The sequence below is a fragment of the Oryzias latipes genome, chromosome 17, assembly GCF_053564925.1.
Source record: "Oryzias latipes strain Hd-rR chromosome 17, Olatipes_Hd-rR_3.1".
Classification (NCBI taxonomy): Eukaryota; Metazoa; Chordata; class Actinopteri; order Beloniformes; family Adrianichthyidae; genus Oryzias; species Oryzias latipes.
Window position 1 is genome coordinate 26,306,660 of NC_136253.1, and position 26,633 is coordinate 26,333,292.

At 38.1% G+C, this 26,633-nt stretch overlaps 1 protein-coding gene across 1 annotated transcript; it reads right to left on the minus strand.

The window, feature by feature from the left end:
* Positions 1-4,524: 4,524 nt before the first annotated feature.
* LOC101160762 (phospholipid hydroperoxide glutathione peroxidase-like) lies at positions 4,525-11,532 on the minus strand. The gene is made up of 7 exons (XM_020710995.3): positions 11,393-11,532; positions 10,553-10,647; positions 9,768-9,912; positions 9,426-9,577; positions 6,590-6,614; positions 6,442-6,501; positions 4,525-4,945 (listed from the first exon to the last, which is right to left on the minus strand). The coding sequence occupies exons 1-7, from the start codon at positions 11,453-11,455 to the stop codon at positions 4,913-4,915; spliced, it is 573 nt and encodes a 190-aa protein (XP_020566654.2). The 5' UTR covers positions 11,456-11,532; the 3' UTR covers positions 4,525-4,912.
* Between the last annotated feature and the right edge of the window lie 15,101 nt (positions 11,533-26,633).

Below are 26,633 nucleotides of genomic sequence, written 5' to 3' on the forward strand. Positions count from 1 at the left end.
GATTAACTCGTGCGAACGCAATAATTATGTCGTTCGAACGCAATAATTAATCCGTTCGAACGCAGTAATTATTCACGTCATAAAAATCACACACGCGGATATGCTCTCTGTACGCCGGCAAAACTAAGCCGCTTTCAGCGGTAACTTCCGTGTCTCTGTGACCTATATTCGTTCAAAAAAGGAACATGAAAAACAAAAATGATCACTTTATTACCGTCTCAATGAATATAAGAAAAATATCAATAGATTTATGATAACTAGGCTGCTTTGTCATACGATAGCTCCTGCTAGGCTACTACTAGCGCCGCCGCAGAGCTCTTTGATGTATGCCGGCATTTGGGCAACTGGCTGGTCTGTTGTCAGACAGCTGATATTGTAGTTTAGGGTCAAATAGGAATAATAATATTCAGGACTTGTCTTTTATTAACTTTAGCTGTCAGTCGCTTTACATTCGAAGGCTATTAGGCTACATGCTAACTGACTAGCCGATCATTTCCTGTTATTAATTTACGTCATAGATTTACAGCAGATACCTTCACATTTCTGTCTGTGTGTGTCTCATTACATTGCATTGAAGACACGGAGGATGTTTAGAGAACAGATTTATTTATTTCAAAAAGCACAAAAGCATCCATCGTATTGATTCACGTTCATTCACATGATGATCTGGTACGCCCTCAGTCATCTTGCTGCAAAAGCCGCTTCCGGCCGCTACTTCCGTGTCTCTGTGAGCATTCAATAGAGGTAAAAATAAAAGCAAGAATGGTCGATCTGTTATTTTCTCGATGAAAATCTGAAAAATATCATATTAAACTGGCTGCTTCACCTAAAGCACAACACATAATGTTCACCAAGCCATCTCCAGACTGTCTAATAATAAAGCTACTGGACTTGATGGGGTATCTTCTGAGCATGTGAAGTTTGCCAGTGCAAGGGTAACTCCACTACTTGCAATGTGTTTTACAGCTTTTCTTGTTCATGGATTTTTACCAGACTCTATGATAGCTGTAATGTTAGTCCCAGTGTTAAAAAACAAAGCTGTAAAGATTGGTTGCACTGAAAACTACAGACCAATTGCTCTGGCTAGTATACTATCTAAACTCTTTGAGATAATCCTGCTGGACATGATTACAGAGTTTGTGAAAACGACTCACAATCAATTTGGGTTTAAAGAAAAGCTAGGTACTGACATGTGTATATATGCTCTTAAAGAAATGATTCACAAATATAGGAGTCTAAATTCCTCTGTTTTTTTGTGTTTTTTAGATGCCTCTAAAGCATTTGACAGGGTAAATCATAAGAAATTATTTATGAAACTGATGAAGAGAGGTGTACCCAAATGTGTTGTGCGTATTCTGGCGTATTGGTATGCTCAACAGACGATGCAGGTTAAATGGGGAAACCAGGTGTCAGAACCTTTTAAATCCACCAACGGGGTGAGGCAAGGGGGCATTCTCTCTCCTATTTTGTTTAATTTATATTTGGATGAATTGTCTCTTAAACTTAACGCCTGTCACACTGGCTGTGTGGCTGGAGATCTAATTATCAACCATTTGATGTATGCTGACGATATAGTTGTGTTGAGTCCAAGTACTGCTGGTCTTCAACAATTGCTTAACATCTGTTCAGCCTATGGGCTTGATAATGACATCATTTTTAATGCACAAAAAGTCTGATTATGATCTCTCGGACAAAAGAAGACAAAAACCAAAAATTCCCTGATTTCTACCTGTCAAATGCTGTGCTTGTGTGCACTAGTAAGATCAAGTATCTTGGGCATATCATTTCGGAGGACTTGTCAGATGACGCAGACATCTACAGGCAGTGTCGTGTGGTATATGGCCAAGCCAACACTCTTTCTTGAAAGTTTGGTATTTGTACGGAAAGAGTCAAGGTGACATTATTTAAAGCTTTTTGCACTCCTCTGTACACAGCTCATCTTTGGGCGAACGATAAAAGTGCCAGTATGAGAAAGCTGCAGGTGGCGTACAATGATGCTCTAAGAGTGCTTTTTAATAAGCCAAGGAGGACAAGTGCTAGTGAGCTTTTCGTTTCACTCAGAATTAACACTCTCTGGGCTTGCATGCGCTCGCTGATGTTCAAATTTATCTGCAGATTAAACGCTTCAGAGAATACTCTCATCCTGGCTATAAGCAACATTAGATTTAGTGCAATACGTTTCCGGTCAAATCTATGGAAACACTGGAGGGACTGTCTTTTTACTTGTCTTTGTAATTAAGGTTTTATAGTGTGGTATGTATATGTAATCTTTTTATCTTGGTATTTATTCCTATCCTTGTTAATGAATTTAGTTTTTTTTAAAGTATTTTTTATTAACTTTTTTATTAATTGTAACTATACACTGTACCTCAGCTCGTGTATTCTCGACACTGTGTATTTCTTTTTAGATGACCTGAAAACAAAGATTGTTCAACATCAAAGTCTTGGTGAAGGATACAAAAGGCTCGCTAAGAGATTTTAGCTGTCAATTTCCACTGTGAGGATCTTAGTGAGAAAATGGAAGTTCAAGCAAAGGCCCGGAGTGGCCGGCCCAGAAAACGCTCAGGTAGGCAGAGGCAAAGGATGGTGAGAACAATCAAACTCAACCCAGACCAGCTCCAAAGACCTACAATGTGATCTGGCTGCAGATGGTGTCACTGTACAGCGTTCAACCATTCAGCACACTTTGCACAAGGAGATGCTGTATGGAAGAGTAATGCGGAAGAAGCCTTTTCTGCTCAATGCCAAAAAACAGAGTCGCTTGAGGTATTATAAAGCATATTTGGATAAGCCAGCTTTGTTTTGGAATAAGGTGCTGTGGACTGATGAAACTAAAATGGAGTTATTTGGACATAAGGGGTGGTATGCTTGGTGAACAAACACAGCATTCCAAGACAAACACTTACTACCCACAGTAACATTTGATGGCGGTTCCATTATGCTTTGGGGCTGTGAGGTCAGTGCAGGTACTGGAAATCTTGTCAAAGTTAAAGGTCACATGGATTCCAGTCAGTAGCAGCAGATTCTTACAATGTTCAAGAATCAGTGACAAAGTTGAAGTTCACGCCGGGGCTGGACACTTCAACAAGACGATGACCCTAAACACTGCTCTAATTCTACAAAGGCATTCATGCAGATGAACGAGTACAATGTTCTGGAATGGCCATCTCAGTCCCCAGACCTGAATATTATTGAAAATCTGTGGTGTGATTTAAAGCGGGCTGTCCATGCTCAGAGGCCATCAAATCTGACTAAACTGGAGATGTTTTGCAAAGAGGAACGGTCCAAAATACCTTCAACCAGAATGCAGGCCCTGCTATATGATATATTAAACTGAAATTGATGATCCGAACAACCAATGATTTATGAAGAAAAATCTTGAAAATGATCTTGGGTGCCCAAACTTTCTCATACCACTGTATGTAGGACACTGGTGCTCAAGGCTTAGAGTTTGATATCTGTATAATTCAAAAAGTTAGCCTCTCCTCAAAAAGCTGGTCTTGATTTCACAGCTGTCACCTGTTTTAGTCAAAACCATTGTTTTAGAGGTTTGTTACTAAAACTGCACAGAATAAAGATGAACTTGGATTATAAAAATATTGGACAGTGATTGTTGGATTATTAAGGATTTTTTTCTCAAACATCACAGAGACGGTTATGGTTATACTTTTCTATTGATTATATTACTTTTCTATTAAATGTCGCCCTTTACTTTGAGGAACTTGGATTGCTGTAATCAGTGCTAGAGTTTAAATCTAATCCTCACCATGTTACGTTTGCGTGGACAAAACTGCCCCATACTTCCTGTTGACACCACTAAAATGTCCAAATACAAAATCAAATTTCCTGTTAACTCGTTTAACCTCATTAATAAACAAAATCTGTATTGGTAATGACTCAGACACCAGGACATGCATAGGTTGACTGGGCTGGCCGTCTCTACAGCACTCCTCAAAACCACCGGCTCCATTTTAATCTAAAAAAAAAAGAAATCCATCAAATTTACTTTGAAACTTTATTTTTCCAGGTCTGTGCTAATTTATTGCAAAACCCAATCAAATTTGCATCAAGAATGGTAAGGTATAAAAATACTATATGTTCAGAACCAGATTTTGGTTGCTTTGTAATAAATAAAAGTTAAGTGAAACTCAATAGGGGGTGGGATAATATGAATGTGCTTCCTTCCACTCCCTTTCAAAATAAACTCTTCAGAATCAGTCTATTTAATGGATTCAGTGTGCGTGTGTACTCTCCTAATATATCTATTTATGATGAAGAGTTATATTGGCCTTTTTTTTACAACCAATTTATGGCTCTCTTAACTTATGCGTCTTTTTTTTTTATAAACCAAGTCCAATTTGTCAAAAAATGTGTTGCTCCTCTGCTATAAACAGACCAACATAAGTATTTTAATGTTCTATTGACTTGGATAGAAGTATTCCAACATATGTGTGACAGACGTTAATAAACCCCTTGACCTTTTAGGAGAGCCAACAGAAGAAATGTCCACTGCTGCACAGAAGCTGAAGCAAAAATGGTTTATTTCATACATACTACAGGCCATAAATAGCTTTTGATAATTGCATTGAACATCTACAAATCAAACAGATGCAGATACAACTTTAGAAGAATTTAATTTAATGCGTGTCAGAAAACAGAACGACTGTCAGACGCTAATGTACGAAGAAAGCTTCTCTACTGTGACTAAGGAACATCTCTCATTTGGTTCGATGAGGTCTGCAGTGAATCAGCCCTGGAGTTAAGTTGCACACCAGAAGTCATCAGGCTCAGTCTTTCCCGGTGATGGGTTTGCAGGCAGAGCCGTCACTAGTCCAGGGAAAATACACAACAAGGCCTCGGTCCATGTGAGAGGTCAGGAGTCCCAGAGAACGTGAAGAGATGGGAGGAAAAATTACAGGTATTGTGGCAGGTCTTTCTTTATTGACTGCAAAAAAAAGATACAAGAGCAATGTTATTTTTTTTCTTTTCCCCTAACTTGTCCTGGGCAGGCAGATGAGAGCTGAGGGCCTCTTGTGTTGGAAATATTTTACTTTAACAACAGGGGTTATGAATCTTCTGACAAACCAGAGGGATGTCTGAATAAACCCCTTTTGTAATCGAGGCCAAACTTTAATAATTTTAATTGTATTTGAAAATCTTTTGTGTTGGACCGGACGGAAAATGAAAGGACAGAAGAAGAGAGAGGGATGCTAGAGAGGGGGGGATAGAAGGGTGATTATAGGAAGGGGGGGTAAAACCATGGAGCAGCATAAAGCAACAGGTTTTCTGGATGGTTATACTTATTACGGTGAGGTTCAGATGTAATACAGGTCTACAAGGGCGGGGCCTGTCCACACACTCAATTGTTATAAGCACACCTGTCGACATGTACACAATAAAAATACTGTTCACACACGCACACTTATGCCTTCAAACCAAGTAGTGTGATATATTTCATTAAGTTTAACACCTGTGCTCAAGTGAGTATTTATGTTCTATTAAAGACTCCTGCCGCAGCAGTAGCAGTAGCCAGAACCCCCCCCCCCCAACACCCGAACGGCAGGAGATAGCGAACAACCCCCCCAGGTGATCACATCCGCCACCCAGGCCAGGGCCAGCAGGACCGCCACGGGGGCCCCCAGAGCCAGTGAGCAGGGAGGCATGGGGGGGGGACAGAGAGCGCAGCCCTGGCCAAACCAGGAGAGCAGCCCCTCCGCCACGCCAGGAGGGCCCAACGTGGGGCCCCGCCCAAGAAGAACGCCCACAGCCCCAGACGAGCACCCCATCACCACCCAGGAGCTCTGGGCATCCCCCCGCCCCAACCCCGCGTACGAGCCAGGACCCCCCCAAGGTAGACCCGCCCTGTGCTCCAGGCAGCCACCCACCCAGCCCACTGTTGGTCCAGGATGGAGCAAGGCAGGGGCCAGATGCCCCCGCCCAGGAGGAAGACATCCAGGAGAAGAGGGGGTCCACACTAGGTGTTGTAAACATGGCCCGTCCAGGCTTGCAGACAGATGGTCCGAGGTCCCACTTTCATGCAAAATGCATGTGTGTGAGGGTGTGTGTGTGCATGTATGTGTGTTTGTATGGGAGTGTATATTTTGAGGGTTAAAGGGCGTGTGTATAAAGGGGGTGCAGTTAAAATTAGCGGGTAGGGTACTGAGAGGACATCTCTTGATTACTCATAGTGATCTCCCATCACCTTCCCCACCAAGGGGCCCTAAATGTCTACGGTGCGGTTAAAATTGGCGGGTAGGGCGCTAATAGGACATCTGCTGTATGCTGGCAGAGAAATGTTATTTTGACAAACATGTAGAGTCAGAAAAACTGTTTAATACAAATTTAAAACCTAGACAATGTTCCTGGAGTTAAAATCTGAATCCTTAATTTTCCATAAATGCTGCTACAGACGGGCACAGAAACAAACAAAAAGTAGCTTACAAATGGTTCATCCTTTGGACCGTATCTCTTTACCACCTGTCCATTCTTGTCAATCAGAAACTATCAAAAGAAACAGAAATAGATTCATTACATAAATATGGTCGGTTTTAAAATGTAAAGATGCTAAGAATCAAATTTGAAAGTGTACCTTTGTGAAGTTCCACTTGATATAACTAAAGAAAGACAAAATAAAATCATTAAAAGACAGTCCGAACATTTCTTTCTCCAGGTTATCCAGCATTTTGTCTTTTTATAAATGTAAAAGGAAAAAAACTTTGTTAAACAGATGCTTAAAAAGTATTCCTTTAAAAAAAACAAAAAACAGAGAAACGTTCACAATGACTCCATTGCAACCCCATAAAGGAAGAGAAACATGTTTTTAAACATTATTTTAGATAGTAAATAAATAACATTTTGTGATATAAAACTGATGAATAGTACTTAATTAGAATGCGTGGTATGCTGAGTAAAAAAAAAAAAATTGAGTAAAGCTATATGTTGGACAGAAAAAGGTTTTTTTTGTAGGCTGGGAATGAGCTACAAATGTATTCTAAAAAGGCAGACACTGCAGGCAAACATTATTTCTGAGTTATTTAATCTGGATATTAAGACAAAGGTCCATTTGATTTATTGACTCAGACGTTCAGGAAGAATCATCAGTTTTTAGTATTTCGGTTCTTGTACTTTGTGGGATCTGTGTATTTACATTTTTCAAGTCTCCGTTTGAACAGAAACAAATAAATACTAAAGCAATAAAGTTGCAAAAAAAATAAAAATAATGCTTTAATTCTTTAATATGTGTTACATTTTTTTGATTTGATTTGAAATCAAGCAAAGCAATCAAGTAGAAATAATACACAAAAGCAATATAATCATCAGTTATACATTCATACAGTAACTAATCAAACTTAAGATAATTAGACATATTAATAAATATTGCTTGAAAGGGAGTGGAAGGAAGCGAATTTATATAATCCCACCCCGTTATACTATAACCATTTTATTACATGATTTATCAATATCCGGTTCCTAACTTTTATCAGACAGAATTAAGAATCATAAAGTATCAATAAAGCACATGGCAAAGATGAATTACTTAATTATTATGCAAAAATAACTATTTCAGAAATCAACATGGCAAATGCAGATCAGTCATCTAAAATATATGCAGATTATGTTACTTATAAAAGTAATTCATATGATTAAAACATAATACTATATCAGTAAAGTAGACACAACACTGTTTCAGGAATCTTCATAGCAAAATTTCATCAAGTATCAAAAGTTAAAAACATGTGCAAAATTATGCTACATTAGGAAAGATTTTTGAATCAATTTATCAATTTTTGGAGAAAGTGAAGTAATATCATTAAAAGTCAATCAATTTAACAATTTTCAATAAGTGATTAATCATTTGTTTTTTTTTGTATTTTTATTTTTTTTATAATAAAGTAATGCTGTAGGGGAAAAGTAAAAAGGGTCCATAACTGTCGATTGTCCAAGGTTGGTATTTCTTCTTTTACTGATAACAGCCGTTCTTCTGGGTTTAAACAGTTAATAGTTCTCTTCGATGTTATGACTGCAGACATTAGATTCAGGTCCATATCCTTCTTCAGCTGATATCAGCGGCGGTGAAAGTTGAGGTCAAGCTATCTGCATGTCAGAACTCTCTGCTGTTATTCAGGTGACGTCAGACGTATGGAGAAAGTGAGGAAACCAGGTTTCATATTTCTTGAAATTATTTGGCTCTTTGGATTATTACTCCATGTTGTTTCAGACGACCGTGATAAGACACTTCTCAAAGTCTTTCATGGTGTTCACAACCAGAACCTTGGACCGGTCCGGTGGACAGAGTGGTTTGACGCAAATCCTGCAGCCTTTATCCCCAAGTGTTCTCAATCTGCTTACGCTTCCTGAGAAGCCGTGCATGTTTGGAGAATTCAGCATTCCTTCTGGTCAGATGGTCGTTCAGATACACAGAGGAACCTCGGAGATTTTTACGTGGATTCATCAAAGCTAGCTTGTGTTTTTGATTCACAAACCTGATGAGGATCGCTGGTTTATCCATCTCCTTTCTCCTGGGGAGCGGGTGGCAGGTCTTGATGGTATTGAGATCCAGGGAAATCCCTTTAGATGTGAGAAATGAATGTATTTGCTGTTCCAGAGATTCTCCACCGCTCGCCGCTTCAGCACTGCTAGCTACGCTAGCATTAGCAGTGCTAGCTCCTGCTTCATTCAGCTTTGCTCGAGGTTTGATTGGTACTCCAGTGAGAATGACATTATTCATCCTTACTTGTTGTTCCACATCCTCCAGTCTTTTCTCCAGAATGTCGTCCCGGTTTTCTCGTTGCTCGTTTGGAGCCCAAAATCTTCGGAACTCTTCCATTGTCTCCATAAGTGGCGTTAGCTTAGCGGACACTTGCTCCATAAAGGAAAACAGCGTAGCTTTGATATCATTAAGAATCTTTTTAAGGTCTTCGTAGTCCTGGTTTTTCTTGGGGGGCATGGTCAGCTCTCTTTTTTTGGAGAAAATCAACTTTTTAAGTCATTTGAAGATAGTTGTATCCGCAGAGAGCCACGCACGTGTCCTGCCGTAACCCGGAACCGGGTTGTGTATTACAAAGGGCATTTTATTTTAATGTTTGAACTATTCTGTGGCTGCCATGAATCAACATTACTTTTATTTCTTTAAAAATATATGTAATAATTTCACTTTGTAAATATTATACACTTATTTTGCTATAGACAGTGTCATAAATGCCCACCTAAACCCCTCATAAATTCAAAGATGCTCTTTTTTTTATTGTTGTTACAATCTAGACTTTAAAACTATGTAAATCATCTGACATTCTCTTACAAGAATGTCCATGACTTTAAGGAAACAAAAACAAAAAAATAGCATGTCCTTTAACACAGAATAAGACTGATCAATACTACATTAAAGGAATGTTGATTTCATCTATGGAAACATGCTAATAACTCACTTTCCCATGAATCCTTTTCCTTTAGGCTGTTCTTTCATCCACTTCCACAGGGGGTGAGCGGTGTCATTGTTGACATCTATCTTACTAAAGAGATCAAACTCTGCGTTGTAACCCTTAGCAAACTCTTTAATCTCTGCTTCTGTTCCAGGCTCCTGAGTTGCAGAACAAAAAAAGTTAAAAGCAGCAAAATAAACCAGAAGGACATTTAATTGAAAAATTCAGTGATCTATAACTACTCGGCATTTCCACAATGAGATGTTAAACATTTAGGCAATTTTATTCAGTAAATTCAAGGGAGAAGCAGCATTTGCAGACAAAAAACAAAGTGTCTATTGGTTTCACCTGGGAGCCAAACTGGTTGCATGGGAATGCAAGGATGCGTAAACCTTGCTCAGCATACTGGGTGTGCATTGCAGTGAGCTGAGTGTAGTTTACGCCGGTCAGTCCTCATTTAGAGGCGACATTTACAATGATGCAGACATAACCCCTGGAAGAGAGAAGAAAGCAAACCCAGAGTTAAGACGAGGGGCGTCCCAATCCGGTCACGCGATCAAACATTGTGTGATACGATCACATATTTTCAGACAGGATGTTGTATCCCTATCGGGAATTGGATATTTATTTTATTCTCATTATTATAATCAGTGCCATATTTAAAGCTTATAATTACAGACAAATATCCTACAGGAATGGATCAAGACATTTCATTGCCATAAAGCACAGCAGAATACAGCACTAGTGAGCAGGAGGCACAAATAGTACTTTTCTCAGAGAACGACTCAAAGTGCTTCACAATCCTAAAACATAAAATCAGAGAAAGAACACAAAATGGCACAGGGAGTCTAAAGCTGGTACAACCCTATGAAACACACTCAGGCATTTAAGTACACAAACAAACAAACAAAAGGGAACACAAGTCAGCTAAAAGCTCTCCTGAATAAAAACGTCTTAACTTAAGTTTTAAAAACACTCCACTGAGTCAATCTGGCACAGAGACAGGGGGAGGTCATTCCAAAGTCGGGGAGCAATTTGTTCATATTGTAAACGTGTTAGAACAGAATCGGACCGGGGCCAAAGAAAACCGATCGGGACATCCTTACTGATCAGTGCAGTGATCTTCCTTTTACCTGTATTTCTCAAGGGACACATCATTCCCATCGATGTCTATGGCCGAAAATTCATAGATGGAGGCTGCTTTTTTCCAGTCTTCTTTCTGAGCACACTGCAAAAGTAAATAAATGAAAAAAAATAGAGGGATTATTGCAAAAAGATGTGGGTTCATTAGGCAATAACCGAGTACTTCAACAGCTGGAGTGGCACCGGATGAAGCAAAGATCATAACATCATAACAGTCACATGGTCCTGGCAGAAACGACTCAGAGCCTAATCAGAGCTCTTGGTGCACTTTGATCGACTTTTGGTCTAAACCCCACGCCCCTGTCTGTTAGTTACTCAAGAAATAAAAGACTGCTTGGATCATGAAGAGAGGTGTAGCTGTCCGCTGTAAATGTAAATCCCTACTGCTACAGGACAACAAGAGGAAATAATTGGGATTAAACATGAAAAGGAAATCTCCTGTTGATTCCTGTTGGATAAAGCAACTATAACGACACACTTATTAATCCAAAATGTGTTGTTTACACAAATAATAGGAAGAGATTACAAATAAATGCAATAAATTAAAGAAAAATAACAATACAGGTTTCCATTTTCTCAATCAAACCACCCAGCAAGCTCTAAAACACCAAAACGAACACGCAACACAGTCAGGTAACGAGATTTGACTGGTGTTGCTAAGCTACCCGCCGCGATCATGTCGGACGTATTTTTCTGCTGCACTGCGTCTAAAAAAAGAAACCAGTCTGACCTGCATGTTGTTCAACATTCAACACGCGAATATTTAAACACGTAAAGCTCATTTACACATGAAGAAGCATTTAGTCATTCTGTTTGTGCGCAGGACTTACCATGGTTCTCACGATGCCCCTGGTCCCTAATACCCCTAGTAACACAGCGGGTCGTAACCACATTGCAGCGACTCTTGTCACATGATCTGTCAGCCCCGCCCACTTACAAAAGTTCAGAGCCGCCCTTTTCCCATGATGCACTGCCGGTGGTTTATTTTCTGTATTTTACGATCTTAAAACAACCATAGCATGGATTAATAATATGTTTGATAAAGTAGATATAGAACACATGTTTGTTATGTATGTAATAGGAAAATACAGTTGAACGTGTTTTTTTCTTTTTTAGAAGTACACAAGTATAATTAATTTCTTTGGTAGTTTAAAAAAGAAGACAAACGATGATGCTATAAGAATCTTTCCTAAATCTCGCAGAAATTATTTTTAATACATAATAAGCTGTTCGGACACTTTAGTTTTAAACATATAATATGGGTTACCAAGAATTTTATTCAATATTACCCTAAGGAATCTAAGATTTGCCACACTTTCTATTTTTACACTATCAATAGGCAATGCTACTGTTTCTGTTTGGCAAAAACCATAAACTTGTTTTTTCTAGTTCAATGAAAGCTCATTTTTTGTGGCCTGAAAGGTTAACCTGAAAACATTGTGAGCCACTATTTACACTAAGAACCCACTAAGTGGTCTCACTTCCTCAGAAGAAATTCATCAAAATTAACCCAGAAGAAGTTTGCTCCTTCAATAATCTGTCAAAGCTGTAGTTTAATTTATTCACCAATAGAGGGCATCATCTCCCCACAGACACATTTGACACTTGGTGCAATGTTGAGTTGATTAGTTTCCCATCTGTGGCAGAAGAACTAAATTGAAGTGAATTAAGAAAAATTACATGGAAATATGAAACTATTTGAAAATGTAATAGTGATTTATCTGATACTAAAGTATGTCAGATTGTTTGCACACATTGGAAAGTCAAAGATCTTTTTTAGTTTTCTGAATTTAAACGGAAAACATTTTTGAAGTCGACCAAAAGTCTTAAATCTTTATTCATACAAATTTATATTTCAAATGTGTTTTTAAAAATGTGCATCCTTTTTTACTGTAAACAGTATACTACAACCACTTGAAATCAGAAATGTCCTGTCCAAGCAAAAGCATTTGCTTTTTCTCATTTGCTAAAACAGATTAGGATGGATGGAAAAAGACGATGTCTTTTCATTGTAATGGCTGTTTCAGGTAGGACAAGAATACCTGCCTAAAGGACAAACAGAACTTCCATTTACCAGTTGTTCGGAGGAGTGCCTTTCCCATGAGTTTTTATTGAATTTAACCTTTTCATTGGTCTTTTACTTGGCAATTATCTTTAATAATAGAGCCAAGAAAAACAAAAAGATAGCGATGTATCAGATAGCAAAAATTTGCTTATTGACTTGACCTAAAATGCAATTTCATGAAGTGAAATTCCTGGATTAATTGTGAGACTAAAGAACCAGAGAAAACTTGTTTTCCTTTTGTTTTGTGTGCAAACTCTGTCAACACCAAGGGGTTTTGGGTCATCTCATCATCTAATGAAGAAAATTTTAATTAGGGAATGACAAACACAGAATCCACCACAGGTTTCTCCCTGAAACTTTCATCCTGAAAAATATAATTAAAGGTTTCACACACAGCCAATTAAAACTGATCAAAGGGGTCCATCTGCAAAAGACATTGCTGGAATCAATGCGGTGTGAAGGTGGGTGCAGAGGTGTAGGGGCTAGACACTGCAATTAGTTGCTGCTTTGCTGGTTCTGTCAAAGTGAACACGCATGAAACAATGCAGCCACTTTTATGCTTTATGGATGGTTTTGCATCTAAACTACATTTGCATTCACTTACCCCACTATGCAACTCTTTATTTAAAATATGATGCCAAACTGATTTTTCATGCATGAACCAAAGCCTGAACCCATCTTACCCGTTTCTCTCATGCACAGATGCACAGCTTTAATTAAAATTTAATAGACAATGAGGTTAGAAGATGGCATTCCATAAGGTCCGTGGCTCCTTTTTTAACAGCTGTATAACAGGCTTTAGATTGCTAAAAGACCTGATGAGGAAAGGTTAACAAAATGTTTGTTTATTTAACCACAGCCCACAGTGTAATGTAATGAAATCCTCACATCTGAGGCAGAACCAGGCAATCAGCCAGCAGTTGTTGTAGGTCAAGTATTTAGTTTATCCATGCTGCAGGAATGTTAGAAGAAAGGCTGCGTGTGATGAAGCTAAACTATATGAAAGCTGAAGATGTTTTATTGTCGGGCTTCTGACAAAGTGAGAGATTAAAACCTCTGTTAACTAAGCATAGAAGCAAAAGAGAAACTTTGAAATTTGCAATTAGAGTGTGGGGATTTTTGCACCGATGCAGCACAGAACCGCTTAACCAAACCCTAATGATCAAAACTCATATTTGTGAAAAAGTGGAAGATAATGAATAGAGAAAGATATAAAATGCAGAGAAACAAACAACTTTCATATTAAAAGGAAAAAAAAGCTGTTGCCTAGAAACAACCTCTGCTAAACCCGATTCTACCACACATACACACACAGACGAGCACGCACATACACACAACGCTATGAGCACCCTGGGAGAGAAGATCAGATGCTTCAAGAAAAGTTAGGGTTATTTCTCTCTGTTCCTTAGCAACACGTTTGCTGTTTTCTTGCTTTCACTGTATCACTGATAGCTCAGCTGGAGATTAATAGTCAGAGACAGAAATTAAGTTGACTTCAAAACTTTTAACATTTTTTGCAAAGTCTTCTTTATGTTAGAGGGAAGAGTAAAAGGTGGCATCAACTCTGTGGGAGTGTGATAAAGCATTTTCTTTTTCTGAAGATGAAACAGCTCTTTGTCTTTTGTTTCAAAATAAGTGTGCTTTATTACCCAACATGCTGGGGTAATAGTGATAAAAATAATGATCATTTTATTTTATTTTAGAAGTTCAGCTAGTGTTTTAATTTTTCCCCATAATTAGGAGTACAAAAAGTTCTCAAATGAAAACACAACGTATTTTTAAAAAAAGATACACCTGATGTATACACGAAATATGTAATCTTATAAATTATCAATTCTAAATTTAATATAATATTTAAATTTACTTGCTAATCTCCACAAAATGGGATTATAGGGATCTACTTCCAATAAAACCATTTCGGCACCATTCAGAATACCTAACAATAGGAATGTAATTAAAACAGATGGCGACCCATATTTGCATTGGCAGAGCATCTTTTGCATTTAACCCTCACACTCTGAGGGGCTTGGTTGGCAAGGCAACTGATTTTGCAGTCTGTTTTCCACGACTGCCTCCTGATAGTCCAGATCAGCCTCCTTATCCTTTCATCTTCTTAGAGGAAGCACAAGTAAATCCAGGAAGCCGTGACACGTGTTGAATGTTGTTGCAGGCCGTCATGCTGGCAGGCAATTGACAACTGGCTCGCATTTAACCGATAACATCAGTATCTCTCTGATGCAGTCCTGTGATCAATACTTTGACTTAAGCTGCTTCAGTGCGACACGGTGGTTTCAGATCTAGTTTTAGGTCAGGTGACGTGATAAACAGAATTTCAAGGGGGGAAAAGTAGCTCTAACTTTCTCGTAAAAAAAAAAATCCACTTTAGAGGATTTCACACCAGAGATTTCTATATCTAGATCAAGTAGAATTAGTTTGGCAAGGTACCCTGAATGTGTGTCTTCAATAAGGAATAAAAACGTAACAAAAAACAACATTGTAACAAGCCTGGATTTAGCCAGCCCCTGGGGTGCAGGAAGTATCAGAATGGGGCAAGTGCAGGTGTGCTGAGAGTTTGGGGTGTCATATCCCTCCAAGCCCCCAGAAAACCATGCTATCATCATATCAGTTTATCTATTCGAATACCCATTGTATCCTTTGATCAATTTGTCTTCAAGCTTTTATGTTGAATACGCTTCCTGACACTACCCTCTGCCTTTACCGGGCTTGGGACAGGCACAAGCACAGGTTTGTGCCCACTTGTTCTTCACATCTTTCTGTGTCACAAATAAATAATTACTCGTATTCCTATCGCCTTCTTGAAATATTGCAATTTGGCTCTACAACCATAAATGAAGCTGAATTAAAAAAAACTAAAAAAAAACTCTTCACTTTCTTACATGGTCTTGGTCGTTGTTAACGTTTTAATCCATGTTACATCCAGCGTTTTTTTTTTCTATTAAAGCCTCTAAAAAAGGAAAGTCCCGCCCTGCTGTCTCACCAGATTTGACATGCAAATTTCAGCAAATCAGATCAACCAGAATGGTTATTGCCCCCAAGTGACAAAAACCCTCCCTGTACATTGTTGCAAACCGAGCGAACGCGCAGGATCGCCGCTCAGTTAGGATTGCAGCCGTGCAGTTGTAAAATACGAAGTCGCTCAGTTAACATTGTGCTTGCGCAGTTGTAAGGTTCGCTCCCTCAGTTCCTAAATACAGTCGCTCAGTTATCTTTGCGCTTGTTCAATTAATGGCATAATGAAATGCCGTACCCCCGGGACAATTTTCTGTTTCAATAAAAATGTTCTCAGTGGTGTTTTAATTATGATTATTGTGTTTTAACCAAAATCCCACAGCCCGAATGTCTTAAAAAGCCATATTTCATGTTTATCTGAAGCCTCTGTTACCAAAATCTCCTCTACATGGGCACGGTCATTGGTGCTGAGCTGAGTAGCTCTGCCCGTGATCTTTCTGCAAGCTGTCTTGCATGAGTGACGAGCTTGACACAAGGGGGTGACACAAACGACACCAACTGACAGTCTCAAAAACTGTGAAAATTGTTCAGTTACCTTGCACAGCAAATAAAATGAAATGCCACAAAGAAAGTAACAATTCCCACGTAATCTTCTCTTAGCCCCACGAACCCAGAGGAAGGGTTAAGTTCAGGATTACGGGTTACGGTTAAGCTGCGTTCACACCGGGATTTGCGGCATAGGCGGCCAGTTTCTATGTTAAGTCAATGATACAGATGGGATATGAGGTCCAGCGGCGTGATTTGAGCGACGGCACAAAGGTCTGGCAGCAGGGCAATTTCAGCAGCGATTTGGTACCCGTCTGAACCAAATTGCCCTACATTGCCCGTCCCGGCTACTGTTGGGCGAAGACGGGTACACCCTGGACAGTCCATTGCAGGGGCAAACACATTTGGGTTTTTAACTTTAAGTTTAATTTGATGCTGCAACAACAAAATCCAGCCTTGGACGCACTTAAAATGGGAATGCAGCAATGTGCTATCTTCTCTTCCCTGAGCCTGTGGATGCTGGAGGAGGCAGGGAGCTTGTGCAATGCACATGGGCTACTGGGCTGTTGTGACATCATAACTGCTCATTAATTCAAACCTAGCATCTTTGGGACATATTGATTGACAGGAAAGGAGAAATACTCCTTAATGCAAATATGAAAGTTTTTTTGTTACATTTGTTCTCTTTCATAAGAAAAATACCAAAAGTACATGTCAAAAACTCAAAAAACATGATTTTATTAGAGGGGGACTTTAAGCATATCTAATGTGGTTTTGCCATTATGGTCTCAGGAAATGTGGCCTGAACTTGAAAAAGTTTACTTCAAAAGTTACAGTTACAGACAACATATACTAAGTGCCTTTAATCAGCCTGTCTCAGTGTGTGTGAAAGCTTTTTACTTGCATCCATAACCACAACTAATTACGCTAAACTAATGAGAGAGAACGTCTTTGTCAAACCCCACAGGATTTCTTTCTACCTGCTTAAAAGAGAGGACTCTGGTATGGACAACGCAGCAGCACGCTAAGGATCCTAGTCTTTGATTTCTCTGTGCAGCAGGCATGATCCACCCGCCCTGCTGGGAGAGAACCTGAAGAAGGTGCAGATGAAAGGCTCCTTCACTGACTGGATTATGAGCTACCTATAAAATAAACAAATGAGTGGAAGGGGTCAAAATGGCATCACAAAACATACAATGATTCAAAACAAATAGATAAAAGGATATTTAGAATGAATCATCCTGTTATAAGGAATATGAAATATGGACATAGCTCATTACCAGTTTAGCATGAGCCCCGCTGTGATTCAATGAGGGAACAGCTGTGCTGGGAAGGCTATCTTTGCACTGAGTCAACTAAAACTGTTTTGTAGGTGATGATAAAAGAAATGCAACAGAGTCAGATCTGAGCAGTGTGGTAATCTTTTGTAATCGTCAAATTGTTCTAAAAGAAATTCATCAATGGGGTGTAATGATTAATGGACTTAATTAAGTTCTATTCTTTTGTACCAAACAGATCAAGCAAAGGCAAGTTGTTTTAGTTTATTATAAAGTCAATTAAAAATGAAAAAAAATATGCATCTCAATATTGGAAAATACCCTTTGGATGGAGACATGGTGACACTGATAACATTTTTGGCCAAAGATCAATTTTAGGTCAGTTTGGATCGGATCGTTCAAAATGAACCAATATAAACAATGAATCATATCTGCAACCACAAATTGTGATATGAATCGAATTGTTGTTAAAATTGAATCGTTACAACCCAGGTCATCAACAAGCAACCTACAGAACACCGAACCTGTACCTAATCGCTTACATCACATACATTTTAGACTCAGAGCTATATCCCTCTATGGTGAAACTCTAAAAGCAAACTTGGATGAAGCTGGTTGTGTTTTTATGGTCCTACAAAAGCGTTTTGACACTGTTTACCATCCTTTACAACTATCAGAGCTTTCTAATTATAACTTGTCAAAGACTGCACTTAATTATTTTCAGTCCCATTTGTCAGACCGTAGTTATATAAAAAATAAAATATATATTAATTTTGCTATGATTAAACACTTGTTCCGTTTTTTGCTCTCCTTTATTGTTGTTGTTAATTGGTGTTATTAGTGTGTGATCAGTTGTTGCTATGCTGGAGGACTGCAGATTAAAAGTATCATGCTGAATCTGGCAGAAACATCTCTTTTGTGTGATTAATGGACATGGTCCCAAAAAAATAAAAGATAGAAAAAAATATACTTCACAATGTTATTAATCAGGAAACCATTTGCAACAAAGTTCATGTTTTACTCAAAACCTTGTCTGTACTCAAAAATGTGTCTTTTTCAGTTTAATCTTTTATCTTTGCCCTTTCCTTTTTAATTCTTTAGTTTTATTTTTGTATGGCCAAAATACAAAATCTCCTATCAGCAAATTTAAAGATTTTGAGTTATAAAATGGTGAGAACAAAGACAACTCTACATTTTAAGAGAATCTAGAAGAAAATCCTGCCTGACTGGAATATTTGAAACTTGTTTCTGCTAATTCCAGATGAATTCTGTTGTTTTTCTGCATGCAGTTTTAAAGAAAAAAGACTGAACTGCAGGTTGATTTACTGCTGATTCACTGCACTTGATTTTAGCTCCTCAGAAGTATACAAAGTCCACATGTCATTGTCAAAACACAGGAGAAGTTAAAAGAAAATGTCATAAAAGAACATGGTCATTTCAAGACCATGCAGAAAATAATGTTAATGATGGAAAAAAGACTAAATAAAACTTGGTGAATTGTTCTACAGTGGAACCATGCTGAGATGTTCACAACGAAAAACAAACAAGTGACAAACTGATAACTCAAAGCAAATAAAAAGTCGTGTCTGTTCATTAATTTTGAAATAACAACATTCTGTCAACATCAGGTTGTCAGAAAAATCTTAAATCAGTAGTTACAGATTGCCCTTTAAATGCCACCAGAAGAAATTCTTTTTGTAACAAAATAAAAAAAGATATGTGAAAATAACATGTAAACTTCAAATCTTAAACTGTATAAAATCACTTTAATGTGTGGCACTCGCAAAAAGAAACACATGTGGCACTCCCTTATAGTTTTGTTATATTGCTGTTTGACTTGCACCACTGATGCAAGATTTCCTCCCAGCTCTGTTTTATCTCCACACCGTCCTGAGGTGGCAACAGAGACATGCCCAACATCTCTGACCCCAAGCATTCACAGGCAGTCGTCCTGACAGAGTCTGGTTCTGCTTGACATTTCTTTTTGTTTCAGAGAATCTTTCTTATCCCTTGTGCTATAGGCACTTTAACATTGGGAGTTGGGTCATCTAGACCCTCTTCTGGGTTAATAATAAACAATAATAATAGTTATTATTATTATTGTTATTTGTGAAGAAACGTGGCTTATTAAACTATTTTACATAACTTTAAGCGTGCAGTCAAAGTCCTAAGAAATTCTTTACTTTCCTACAACTCATGATAAATAAGCTGACATAAGCTGTTAAATGGGACCTTTGGCTCTTTGGCAGAGCTTTCATGGGAAAACTCTTAAAAACTGGTTTTGTTACTTATTTGTTTTTGGGGATGATTGCACATGTAACCCTTGTGCTATCCTAGGCACTTTAACATTGGGAGTTGGGTCATCTAGACCCACTAGACAGTGCTCTGAACCGTTTTTCTTCAATGATTTGTGATCTTCACTGGTGTCCATGGATTACATGAAATCTTTCCACCTTTATCCACCTTTGTCATGGTAGGGAGAACACGTAAATACAAGGGTGGGGTCATAGGATAGCACAAGGGTTAAACACTCAGTTGTGTGTTTTGCACCAAAAACCCTTTGATGTGACCCAAACTCTTGTGGTTCTAAATACTCCTTCTTTTACGTACACTTTTTATTGGTATTGCAGATCTTAGGAGGAATCTACGGTGGCCCTGAAGTGCAAATCACACCAACAAATCGGTGAACACAAAAACAAGTTAAAGATCACAACGACAATTAAAAAAGCAAAAAATGTAAAAAAAATTAAAAAACAGAATTACATTTTAGAGATCAAAGCAATATTCCAGAAACCAAAACACAGTTACAAAAAATAAAATAAAATAAAAATAAAACTTAATGAAATTGAAAGTTATTTCCAGAAATCAAAATGAAATATTGAAAATGAAACACAACAAGGTACCAGAAAGGATGGACACTACAGAACATCACTGATTGTATGATGACGTTTTGTCACTGGTCACTGGTTTAAGTCCAGAGACTGACAGATTTCTGTATGGAACAAATGCTTTTTTGTGTTTCCCTCAGTTGTTACCCCAGTTTGGAGACTTTGAGCTAAGTCTTTGACCCACTTTGACCCACGATTGCTCCAATGAAGCGGTTTAGTTATCAGAGCTGGATCTGTGGTTGTGGTGGTCAGTGAGGCATGAAGGAGGTGGAAAAGAAATGTTCCAGTCAAGTGAATTTCACACAACAGAGCAAAATAAAGTTAAAAGGATGAGTAAACAAGCTGTGAGAGAGGCTTTTGATAGAGATGTTTTGTAAAGATAAAAGGAAATTTGCTGGTTAAGAAAAGAGCATAAGACAACTTTATAGACTTTAATCATTGAATTATTGTTAACTAATATGACAGCAGCAGTAAAATGTTAAAACAAGACAAAAGATAAGGCAACAAAAACAAGTGGGCTGCTCGTTAATGTTAAAATTGGTCTCCTTTAACTCTCATTTGACATTACAGACTCATTAGCATGGAAATCGGACATTTATAAAATAGCGTGCAAGGAACAACTTTAATACTTTACTTCCTAACCGCTTGGTAGCAACCGTGTTTCAATAGATAAGTACTTCAATTAAATCCCTTCAAGATGTGACCTCAGTTTCTTTTCATCACCTATACTTAGTTCTTTTGTAGTTTGGAAATATCAACAGAAATTCTAGTCTTTCAAAGATGTTCTCATTATGATGTAGAAAAACATATCCATTTTTCCTTGACTCTCATCATTATCTTGGCAAAGGTGAGTGCAGGCCTCACGCTAATTTTAGAGCCCACCTGATTGGCAGATCAATGAGCGGACTCCCCTTCTGGCACCTGCTGAATGACAACAATGCGTCCGAAACAAGCTGCAGCACAGGGGAGAGTGTGAGAGCTTGTTATAGAAAATTGATTTCAAGGGGCAGAGGCTGCATCTGTTTTCTAAAAGGCAACAATGAAAGCTTTTTAGTTGGGAAAGGTAGTCCAGAAAAGAAACAGGACACGAGTCGTGTCAGATAAACTGTGGAGAATGCACCTCAGTTGGAAGTGAGTTGTTAAGATTCATATTATTTTGGTCTATTAAAAGCTCAGCTGTTGCTGACATTCACAGCAACCCACCTTTGTTATGGATGACTTTCAAAAGAGGCATGAGCGCAGAAGAAGAATCAAAAGGCAGTAAGCAAGAACCTCCTGTTCACCTGCTGCCTCACAGCATGCTTTAGCTCTACTGCTGCCTTTAAACAACATCTTTTTCTTTCAAATGTTTTTTATATAAATGTATTGCTGTCTCTTTTTGTTCTTCCCCTGCATTAATCATATTTGATTCACTGCTCTCCATCTCCCTCCCAAACCTCTTTCACAGCTGCACCCTGATGTTTTTGGTCATTTCTTCTAGCACTTGGGTTGATTTTTCACTGTAATTTTCCCCTTTTTAGCTTCATAGAAATTGAGTGCAAGCGCACAGCGACAGAAAAAAAAAACGGAGAATATTTTGACAAGATTTTTCTAATACAACAGCTTTAAAGTGTGTTTCATGTATTTTCCTCAAACCAAACATCTATAAAATACACAAAACTGTTGAGCTGTATTTTTCTCACCATGGGTTCAAAGAAAGCAGAAATGGATAAACAAGACAAACACCACATTTGATTTCAGGGGCCTCCAGAGTCAGCACATGAAAAAAAGGATGCATAGAAATTTGAGAATGTTTCAACTCCCTTAAATTGCGCTTAAGAGACAGATCAACCCTGTAAGATGTTGCCAAATTTAAAAAAACTTCAATAAATCTTCATTTTATTTTATCCTCCTTTGTCAGACATACTTTTAATGAATTCCTTCCACAAAAATAAAAGAAACTGTTATATTGTAGCAAAAACCCTATTAAGTTGTAACTAGGAAAATGGCTCTTTCAAGAGTAAACTTTTTTTTTCATTACAATGTCAACATGAAGACAATAGGTTTCACTGGAAACCTATTGGAAACAATGTCAACATGAAGACAATAGGTTTCACTGGAAACAGTCCACTCAATAAAAAAACACATATTGTACCAATGTTATGCGCTCAAGGAAGAAAACTTCTTGCTGAGCAACAACGGTTAATTCATTAAGTTACTTCATCAAGTTAATTCATTAGGTTACACATTAAACATTAGAATTTCAGTCAGTGATATGGAGCTTTTGCAAAAGCTAAATGTGCTTTAGCAAAAGGTCTATTTATCACACAGTTCTGATCTTATCAGAACTTATCAGGTTTCCCAGAGCGAATTAGTTTTCACCGAGTTGCACAGGTGGTTAGGCAGAGATTTTTTACGCCGGATGCCCTTCCTGACACAACCCTGTATTTTATCCTGGCTGGGGACAGGCACAGCGGGACACAGACTTGAGCCCCCACATGATTACATAGTTAGGCAGTAGTGTAAAAGGGAATCACTGGATTTGGCTAAATACACTATAAGTTTATTTGCTTTTTTTTTGTTTAATCAAGCCTCTTCGTGTTTTAACACAGTCTCTTTTGGCAGGTCAACTTTTCCTTGAATCTAGTAGTCGCTGACTTTCAGTGACATGGAGTCAGAAAAGGCAGGTGAGGCTGTGTTTAAAATAAAAAAAATAAAAATAAAAACACTACAACGCAAAAAATAGTTTTCCATTGAGTCAAGTTCTTTATGATATATTTGACATGCTCAAACAGGAATGAACTGCAACAATTGTACCTGCATATAAAAAATGCTCCTCTGCGTCGCAGACGTTGACAACGTTATCACAGCAACTCAATTCTTCTTAGGTCTCCAGTCTTTTCTCGCATGTGAAAGCAAATTACTCTTTCAAAGAATTCTCACTGGTGTAGGTTGCAATAAAGACCTATACCCATGGATGTAAAACTCATACCAACAATAATATCGGGGATCACACCCATATGACTATGAATAAAATATGATTGAAAGGATAATTACTTTAAAGGAGGAGTGCTGGCATTTAAACAGTCCTTTCACAACATCATCAGAAGCTTAAACAAATTGATGTATTTGTTTTTTTCTTTTTTCTTTTTGCAGTTGTACATAATATACATTGAATTGATCTAGATGGGGAGGGTTTGATCTTTTTTCCTTCCTCCAAAGAAAAGGTTTTTTTTTGGCTTGGCATTTTCTTGTTGCTTTAGCGACAGAGAAAACTTTTTCTATGTCTCGTCTGGGTTAAATATTCTCACAGAGTGTGTCTCTTTTGGAGTCTCTCCTCCGGGTGTAATGGGGAAAATGCTTTGTGCACAAAATACATTAGACTCTTTATGAACTCGGAGGGAGATATGTGGGCGCCATTTACTAATTTAGTTCGTTCCCTTGTTGTCTCCCCAATGACAACACAAAGAAAATAATGATACCTTCTTTCAAACGAAGATCAACCTCCTTCTCAATCTTTTACATAAATAAAAGGGAGAGCTAGAGATGGGTTTATAAGTGATTAAGGAATTGAGTGGAGTATCACCTCAAACAAGATCCATGTGATTCATGAACCAAACTGATGGCAATCAGGTTTGCTGGCTCCTGTGTCCAGCTTGACTAACGCTGATAGGTCTCCAACTGGAGTTTGTGGGAGTGTTAACAGTATAAATAAACTGAGGCTTGTGTGGTGCAAAGTGTGTCCTGTTATTGTCTCACCACTTTACACTGGGGCCTCCTCCATTCCCAAACGCTTTCACCATCATATGTGGAATATCTTGATTTTATTCCCCTTGGAAGTCTTTCATCTTTGCAGGTTCATCGCAAAGCAGGACATGAGTGACATTTCTCCCTGTTACATCATGCAAACTGTACCAGGTTGACAGCTGTGTGTTTAGGCAAGACCCTTCATAAAAGAGGGTTTCTAAAGTTTCAGCAAGAATTTAAACAAAACAACATCAACCACAAAATACCTCTAAATCAGATGCTTAAATTGTCACTACATTCAACAATCCAACAGTCATTTTAGATGGCGGAACCTGTGTAAGAGTTATTGGTGTAAACCATTTCTACCTCTGAGAGATTCTTTAGAAAACCCCCTTCAACTTCATTATATGTGCTATCCCTTTATCTGAATTCCCCAAAGAAAAATTAGAAGACAAATAACAGTGTGGAAATGTGGAAAGAAATTGTGAATAGGAATCTATTTAGCAAGTTTTTAAAAACGTCACATAGAATGAGGGAAATTTAAATGCTTTTTAATATCTGAACAGCATTCATTGTGTGCCGGATTTTTAAGTTCCCATTTTGGTGAAGAAAAATTGATAATTTGGAGATGCTTTTTTTTAATATGAAGTGAGCATTTTCTTTTTCTTTTATGGATTTTTAGATTAATTTTTGTTTTTCAGAAAGATCTATGTGAATTTACACAGCTTAAAGACCCACTCCAATAAAAATGGTGTATTGGTTTTAAACACATTCATGCATTTATGATGATGGAGAACATATTTAAAGAAAATTAACATAAAAATTGCATTTTTGAATGTATATATTTTTTCAAATCGTCGTGAATAAGGAGCAGAAGAAAAAAGCCTCTAGCTATGATGCAGCTGCTACAGTCAGTGGACACTTGCTCTCTGCTCTGCTCCATTCTGATGCATCTACATGCAGACAAATAGATCCATGAACGCCTTTGTTTTCCTCGTCTGAGCTGGCATCCGGCTCAAAACTGTACAGCTTGATAGCTCCAATGTTGCTTGCCATTTTTGTTGCTCCAATAATGTCAGGTCGGGGTTGTGAGGGGCTGTAAGCTACCAGAAGAGAATGTAAACAAAGGGATAATGGGAGATGAGCCAGAAGTCCTACCCACAACTGGGAACGCTTGATCGCGGTTGAACTTTAAATCCAATCCACGTGGAAGCAGTCCTAAAATAGTGAGTTTTAAAACATTAAACAAGCATTTATTACATGAAACATACAGTAAGTTTCAACCATCATACTTTAGTTGATTCAAAATTTGCAGTAAAACGTCCTCTTAATCAGAGTTTGAGGATCATGTGTTCTGCTTTGTGTCGCACATCCCACCCCACTGTTAGTTCCCCCGTCGGTGATACCAGCAATCATTCACATTTACTTGATGAACAAAGTTTATGAGTCACTCTTTTTTAGAAGTTCACAATGAACTCAAGAAGACTGCTGATAGCTGGCGAGAGGAAACTATACTTCATGGGCCTAAAGGGTCCACGAGTCATTTACTGTAATTGTTTCTTTTAGTAGAGTACTTCACTCCTACCATTTCCCTTTGCTTTCCCCGAGGTCGGAGCCGACACTAAGAGGCTATTCAGAAACAGCAGGAAGTCTTTTCCTGTGAGTTTAAAATTAGCAACAGACCAGGTAAAAATATATGTTTTTTGAAAAACAAGATGTGGCGAAATCATGTTCTTTACCTCAGTTTTAGCAACAAATATGCAGACGTCATTAGTTCAATCATTAAGATTAATCATCTCGGATGTATGAAAAGAACAAAAATTAAGTTTTCATTACATTTGAACGACTTAGCGGAAAATCTGACTCCTTAACAGAAAGGCAGGATTCTGGATGGACATCGTCATTTTATTTTGAAAAACACCTTCAGAACTGACATCTGTTAATTGAGGCAATAATTGAGCTGTGCTTGTCCCAAAGCCAGTCACTGTCTGTCATGATTCATTTGTCGGTTAAGCTACACTGAGGATAATATCGCAGGCTGCTGTGTTTTTTTCAACCCAGTCTCATCCTAAAATGTGTAGTAGCTACATTTGTCCACATGGAAATGCGTGAGAGTTTTACAAAAACGCCCCCTAAACTGTGAGGGGGATACGTTTCATTTTTCTATTCATTTTCTACGAGCCTTCTCAGGATCACGTGACTTTGGAGGTTTGGCCTGCCGTGAGCAAAAAACATGGCGGATGCATGTTCATTTTTCGGTGGAATATCCCATAAAACAAGATATTTTGAGGACTAATTTTTATTTTGACAACATTTCTAGTGAGAAATATACCATTTTCTTTTAAAATATGCTTTCATTTTGGACATACAGTTTGTAGTTTGCTTGTTTCGTTCAACTTTTTCTCCCAAAGGCTCTGTTACGTTGGAGAAACACGTTAACTTTCATTCATATCTGCAGACGTGCGCGTGGGTCACGTGACTAATATGATTCTCTTTTTTTCCGCAGAAAATGCCATAAAATAAGAGTGATTGTGGACTAATTTATTTTTGAAAACATTTCTAGCAGTATATATCCCCTTTATTTTCGTAATATTGCAGA